The 7427-nt window shown below is 61.0% G+C and overlaps 1 protein-coding gene across 1 annotated transcript in view; it reads right to left on the reverse strand.

The window, feature by feature from the left end:
* LOC120388454 (immunoglobulin superfamily member 1-like) overlaps positions 1-6842 on the reverse strand; it is a 33911-nt gene extending 27069 nt beyond the window's left edge. The window contains exons 1-2 of the mRNA XM_039510276.1: positions 6629-6842; positions 4576-4712 (exon numbers count right to left, since the gene is read on the reverse strand). Of these exons, the coding sequence (XP_039366210.1) occupies positions 4576-4712; positions 6629-6815 (324 nt within the window). The 5' untranslated portion in view covers positions 6816-6842. The remainder of the gene's footprint in view (positions 1-4575; positions 4713-6628) is intronic.
* Between the last annotated feature and the right edge of the window lie 585 nt (positions 6843-7427).

A 7427-nucleotide genomic window follows, 5' to 3' on the forward strand; every position in this document is an offset into this window, starting at 1 on the left:
CACCCGAGATGAGAGGTGGCGGCAGGAAGACCGGCAGGAAAATCAGCGGTGGCGGGATGCAACTCTGGGGCTGCTGCGTGATCAAACTGACATGCTCCGGCGTCTGGTGGAGCTTCAGGAGCAGCAGGATCACAGAGTGCCGCTGCAGCCCCTGTATCACCACCCTCAACCCTCACCATGTTCCACATCCTCCTCACCCAGACGTGTAGGCAGCGTGGGGAGGCCCGTGCACCCGCCACTCCACCCCCATGGACAGCCCAACCAGAAGGCTGTCATTAATGTGCAATTTTTTTACTGCCCTTCTCCATCCCTCCTATCCTCCTCTCAAACCACACCAAACCACACCCTTACTTCTCTCCCTCTTTTTATAATGAATTAATGAATTAATAAATAAATCATGGTTTTTAAAATATAGTGCCTTTATTTGCATAAGTAAGCTGTACTCGAAGGGGGAGGGGGAGTTGCTCAAAGGGATGAGTCAATCAAGGGGGGTGGGTGATCATCAACAAACACAGCAGTCACACCGTACCCTGGCCAGTGATGAAGCTCGTTTTCAAAGCTTCTCTGATGCGCACCGCTTCCTGGTGTGCTCTTCTAATCTCCCTGGTGTCTGGCTGCGCGTAATCAGCGGCCAGGTGATTTGCCTCAGCCTCCCACCCCGCCATAAAGGTCTCCCCCTTACTCTCACAGAGATTGTGGAGCACACAGCAAGCAGCAATAACGTAGGGGACATTGGTTTGGCTGAGGTCTGAGCGAGTCAGTAATGTGCGCCAGCGCGCCTTTAAACAGCCAAATGCACATTCCACCACCATTCTGCACTTGCTCAGCCTGTAGTTGAACAGATCCTGACCACTGTCCTGGCTGCCTGTGTATGGCTTCATAAGCCATGGCATCAAGGGGTAGGCTGGGTCCCCCAGGATAACGACAGGCATTTCAACATCCCCAACTGTTAATTTCTGGTCTGGGAAGTAATTCCCTTGCTGCAGCCGTTTAAACAGAGTAATGCTTCTGAATACGTGAGTGTCATGAACCCTCCCTGGCCATCCCACGTGGATGTTGGTGAAACATCCCTTGTGATCCACCAGTGCTTGCAGCACCATTGAAAAGTACCCCTTCCGGTTTACGTACTGGGTGCCCTGGTGCTCTGGTGCCAAGATAGGGATATGGGTTCCATCTATCGCCCCCCCACAGTTAGGGAATCCCAGTGCAGCAAAGCCATCCACTATGGCCTGCACGTTTCCCAGAGTCACAACCTTTCGTAGCAGCAGCTTAGTGATTGCTTTGGCTACTTGCATCACAGCAGCCCCCACAGTAGATTTTCCAACTCCAAATTGATTCCCGACTGACCGGTAGCTGTCTGGCGTTGCAAGCTTCCACAGGGCTATCGCCACTCGCTTCTCTACTGTGAGGGCTGCTCTCATCTTGGTATTATGGCGTTTCAGGGCAGGGGCAAGCAAGTCACAAAGTTCCATGAAAGTGCCCTTATGCATGCGAAATCCACTGGGAATCATCCCACACCTGCAACACAATGCTGTCCCACCAGTCAGTGCTTGTTTCCCGGGCCCAAAATCGGCGTTCAATGGATAGAATCTGCCCCATTACCATCAGGATATCCAAAGCGCAGGGGCCCGTGGTTTGAGAGAATTCTGTGTCCACGTCCTCATCACTGTCATCGCCGCGCTGCCGTTTCCGCCTCCTCCTTGCCTTGGTTTGAAGGTCCTGGTTCACCATATACTGCACGAGAGTGTGCGAGGTGTTTAAAACATCCACGATTGCAGTATTGAGCTGAGCAGGGTCCATGCTTGCTGTGTTATGGCGTCTGCACAGTTCACCAAGCAAAAAAGGCGCGAAATGGTTGTCTGCTGCTTTCAGGGAGGGAAGGGTGAGGCTGTACCCAGAACCACCCGCGACAATGATTTTTGCCCCATCAGGCACTGGGATCTCAACCCGGAAATTCCAAGGGGCGGGGGAGGCTGCGGGAACTATGGGATAGCTCGGGATAGCTACCCACAGTGCAACGCTCCAGAAATCGATGCTAGCCTCGGACTGTGGATGCACACCACCGATTTAATGTGTTTAGTGTGGCCGCGCGCACTCGATTTTATACAATCTGTTTTGCTAAACTGGTTTATGTAAAATCGGAATAATCCCGTAGTGTGGACGTACCGTGAGAGTCACTCCAGTCTAGAGAACAGGGTTGCATCAGGGGCAGAAGTCACTAGGGGGCGCTCTCCCCGGCAGTCAGTGCTGGCCCCAGCGCTAAGCAAAGTTCCAATTACTCCGGCAGAGAGAAATCCTACAAACCCCTGGGCAAGAATTACAGCCGTGGCTGTCGTCACCTCCCCACCATGTCCTCGGCTCCATGGACCTCTCAGGAGACGCGTCGCCAGCGGGATGGGTCCTGCTGGGGTTTCCCTGGGGTCGTCCCTGTTCGATATTGTGGTTCTGACCCCACATAACCCAGAGCGGCCAGCCTGGGTCAGACCAAAGGTCCGTCCAGCCCAGTGTCCTGTCTGCCGACAGTGGCCAATGCCAGGTGCCCGAGAGAGAATGAACAGAACAGGGAATCATCATGTGATCCATCCCCTGTCGTCCATTCCTAGCTTCTGGCAAACACCATCCCTGCCCATCCTGGCCAATAGCCATTGATGGACCTGTCCTCCATGAACTTATCTAGTTCTTTTTTTGAACCCTGTTATAATTTGGCCTTCACAATATCCTCTGGCAAGGATTTCCACAGGCTGACTGGGTGACCCCCCCCCCCCCCCAGTTCTTGTGTTATGAGAAGGAGTAAATAGCACTTCCTGATTTGGTTTCTTCACACCAGTCATGATTTTATAGCCCTCTATCGTATCCCCCCTTAGTCGTCTCTTCTCCAAGCTGTTCAAAAGTCAATGGAGGTGCTGCATGTAGGGAAGAAAAACCAAATGCACAAGCGCAGGATGGAGGCAGCTGGGTTGGCAGCAGCACTGCTGGGACGGAGCGAGGAGCTGTGGTGGATCATCGCACCCTCGATGTGAGTCAGCAGCGCGATGCCGGTGCAAGACAAAAGCAAATGCAACGTGTGGCTGCACTACCAGAGGTGCAGCGCGCACCTCCCGGGCGGTGAGAACCGCTCTGCTCGGCGCTGGGCAGGCCGGGAGCTGTGTCCAGTTCTGGTCCCCGCTCCATAGAAAGGAGGTGGAGACACTGGAAAAAGGATCCAGAGGCGAGCGACAAAGGGGTCACCTTACCTAGGGCGCCCCCCTCGGGCGGCTGTAACAGGCCTCGGCCAGGATCAGCCCCAGGACGAGCAGGACTGCGGCGCTTAGCCCCAGGCGGGCGATGTTGGCATGGGTGAAATCCGGGCGCCCCGGGGGGGCTGCTGTGGGGGAAGGGGAGAGTCACTCGGCGGCTCGGACAGGGAGATCAGCAGCTGGCGCTGCTCTGGGAGCGGAGCCCCCAACTCCCACATCTGGCAGGTCTGGCAGGTCAAACTCATGCCACCCCCTCATCGCTCGCTCCCCCCCCCCCCCACTCACTCGCTCATTTTCACCGGGCTGGGCAGGGGGTTGGAATGCGCCAGGGTCCCTTTGCAGCCGGGTGTGCGGGTCAAAAACCGGACACCTGGGAACCCGAGCCCCAGGCCCCGCCCGGGCACCCAGCTGGTCCCAGCCCCAGAGCCAGGCCCCCTGGATCCTGTCCCTCTCCTGGGACCCCCCAGTAGCTTCCAGGCAGCAACCTACAGGGCAGGAGGTGCAGGAGGAGCTGGGTGGGGGGGTCTGGTGGTGAGGGAGGTGCAGGGGCTGCCCCTCCCCCTGGTGTCTGGGCTCATGCACAAAGAGTCACTGCCCCCGTCCCACCCCCAGCCCAAACCCCCGGGGGTGGCTCCTTGGACAGCATGAGCCTTCCAGGGCTGGTTTGATGGTGATTCCCCCCCAGCCCATGTACCTGGCCCCCTGCTGCCCGGGTGGGTGGGAGCCGGCACCGCTCCAGGCTGGGTCGGGTCGGTTCCCCCTGCGGGAATAGAACCAGCGTCTGTTGAGGTGGGGGAGGGGCTGAAACACTGACTCGGCGATTGCCCCCCCACCCCCAAAACTCAGCTTCAATCATCACTGTTATTCCAGGGGGGACAGGGTGTTTGTGTGGCTGGGGCCAGTGCCATAGGGAGCCACTGGGCCCTGACCCCTCCGTGCATCCCCAGAGCAAGGAGAGCCATCTGGGGGCTGGGATCCCCCCTTCCTCTGCCCCAATCTCCAGTGGCTGCTGCTCCTCCCTGGCTAGGGAACCCCCCAGTGACTCCGTCCCCGCTCTCCAGCCGGGTGTCTCTCCTGCTGTGCCCAGGGCAGAGCCTGGCTCTGAGCGTCCCATTGGTGCAGAGCCCCCTGACGACCCAGCTGGGTGAGGGGCTGGGAGCTGGGACGGCTGAGCCGGACCCTCACCTGCTACCACCAGCTGCACGGGGTCGCTGGGTGGCGAGGAGACGAAGGGCTCTGACCGGGGCCGGTAGCTGCAGCTGTAGATCCCTCCGTGCTGCCGGCCCACGCTGGGGATGCGGAACTCGGCCCCGGCCCCAGCAGGGTCCATGTGTCGCTGCAGGTTCAGGTCTCCAGCCTTGTGCAGGAAGAACCTCACGTCCTGGCGCTGCCCCTGACACCGGATGGTGACGTTTGCCCCTGGGGCGATGACCCCGGTGGAGTTCAGGGAGATGGAGGGTCTGGGTAAGCTGGGATCTGCGCACAGGAGACAGGCTGTGAGAGCCAGACCCAGGCACCCACCCAGCCCTGGCCTCCCCCAGCCACGGGCAGACCCAGGGGCCCCCGGGCAGAGATTCTCTCCCAGATCCCAGAGTTCCCCCCACCCAGAATCCCGGCCCTGCGAGCTGGGCTCCCAGCCCCACAGACACGAGCCGCGGCTCCCTAGTTCTTGGGATCCTCATATGCCGTGTGTGGCCCCTGCCTCATCCAAGGCCCTGGACAGAGCGACTCACGGGCTGGTCTCTGGCGCCGGCACCGCAGGCCCAGGGTTGCCGGTGCCCAGTTTTCAGCCGGAAAGTGGGTTAAACAGGGAACCTGGCAGTGCCACTGCCCGGACACTAAACCTGATTCCCTGCAGTACCCGGCCTCTGCCACCAGGGGGCGGGAAGAGCAGCTGCTGCTGGAGCCTGGAGGAGCAGTGGAGCCACTCAGCAGGGGCCCTGCCCCACTCCCTGCCCCACTCACCCCACCCCCATCCCAGCAGCACAGCTCCCCCTCCCCCAGCCAGCCCTGCTCACCCCCACCTGCTCCCCCTCCCCCCATCTCCTGAGCGTGGGTCCCCTCCCTGCCACACTCATCCCCACCCGCCCAGCTCCCCATCCTGCCCCATTTCCTGCCCCCTCACCTCCACCCCCACAGCGTGGCTCTCCCTTTCCCACCTTCCCCAACCTGCCCCACTCACCCCCATCCGCTCCTCCCCACTCCCTGCTCCACCCCAGAGCGCGGGTCTCTTCCCCTGCAAGACTCACCCCCACCCCAGGAGCACGGCTCCCCAACCCTCACCTGCCCCACTCACCCCCCACCCCCAGAGCACAGCTCCCCCACCCCACCCCTACTCACCCACACCCCCGCCGTGTGGCTTTCCCACCCCAGCCCTGCCCTGCCACCCCCCCCACCACCACCAGAGCCTGGCTCCGCCTCCCCCACCCTCACCCCTGGAGCCTGGCTCACCTGGCAGGGGGAGGGTGGTGGGGAGAGCAGAGAATGACGATGCGGGGGGGGAAGAGGACCAGGGGGCGGGGCCTTGGGGAAGAGGTGGAGCAGGGGGTGGGAGAGGTTCCCGCACTCAGTGTCCAGTTTTCACAAATTGGAAAGTTGACACCCTAGCAGGGCCTGAGCCCCCCCCAGGAAGGGAGTCACCCCCTGGGAGGCAGGGAGGAGTCATTATCCCCATTCTACATGGGGGGAAACTGAGGCACAACCAGATTCACTTTCCTCAGTGAGCTCCCAGGGGCAGGGACTGTCTCTTCATTCTGTGTTTATGCAGCGCCTGGCACAACGGGGCCCTGATCATGGTGGGGGCCCTACATGCTCCCCAGACACAAAGCATCCAGCGTTACTGAGGCAGCATTTGCAGAGGTCTCCACTAACTGGGGGTGTCTCGGTTTGTGGGCGCTCGGCCTGAGATCCCCCAAGATTGAGGCCCCCCCACAATGAAGGACACTTTTGAAAACTGTGACATGCTCCCATCACACAGAGTCTGTGGCTGCGCCAGGAGCTGGGCCAGATCTCCTGGGTTCCAGCCGAGCGCCGTGTCCATCAAGCCACCGCTTCTCCTGCAGCCCCTGCCTCATTCAGCCCAGGCCAGGGCACTGCCTGGGGCGGGGCCTGGAGAACAGAGGGGAGGGGATCAGGGGATTAAATAGCGACTCCCGGTTCCTACGCACAAGGGAGAGCGTTAAAGTAGCCTCCCTGCCCTGAGTCTCCAGGGGCTGCTGCTCCCCCCTGGCTGGGGAACCCCCCAGTGACTCCGTCCCTGCTCCCCGGCCGGGCGTCCCCTCTGCTGGGCTCAGAGCAGATCCTGGCTCTGAGCGTCCCATTGGCACCGAGCCCCAGTGAGGGTCAGGCTGGGGGTGGGGCTGGGAACGGGGACGCCGAGCCGGGCCCCTCACCTCTCACCACCAGCTCCACGGGGTCGCTGGGGTACGACATGGTGAACGGCTCCGATCTGCTGTGATAGGAGCAGCTGTAGCTCCCGCCGTCCTCCCGGCGCACGTTGCTGATGGGAAACTCAGCCCCAAACCCGTCCGAATCCACAGGTGGGAAATGGCGTCGCTCTTTATTCAGCACGAACCGCATGCCCCGGCGCTGCCCCCGACACCGGACGGCCACAGTTCCCCCCAGGGAGACTCCCCCGCTGGGGCTCAGGGAGATGCTGGGTTTGGGGTAGCTGGGCTCTGCAGTGGGAAGCAGACAGGCCGTGAGACACAGGCCCCGTCACTCACTCCTGGGGCCCGTCCTCACCATGCGGCCTCCGTGGTGGGTCAGACCCGGCGGCCCTGGGGACGGGCTCCTGGATCCCTTTCCACAGGGGCCAGAGTTTCCCCTCAGCCCTGGGCTACAGCATGAGACACGGAGAAACCCCAGCCCCTGGGACCCAGAGCTCTGCTCCCCGGCGGGTGACAGGCCAGGCCAGTCTCCAGGGTCCAGTCACTCCCTGGCTTCTCTGCTGGGAGGGCTGGGAGCCAGGACTCCTGTGTCCTGTCCCTGGCTCTGGGAGGGGAGTGGGGTCTAGTGGGGAGAGCAGGGAGGATGGGGGCCAGGACTCCTGGGTTCTGTGCACAGCACCACCACTGACTTGTAGGGGACTGTGCAAGTCTCTACTATACACTGAGGTTTATAATCTTCAGCTCCGTCCATCACGCCATAACTGCAGGGCCATCCCTACCCATACACAAAGTATGAAGCCGC

This window comes from Mauremys reevesii, linkage group 22 (assembly GCF_016161935.1).
Source record: "Mauremys reevesii isolate NIE-2019 linkage group 22, ASM1616193v1, whole genome shotgun sequence".
Lineage (NCBI taxonomy): Eukaryota > Metazoa > Chordata > Testudines > Geoemydidae > Mauremys > Mauremys reevesii.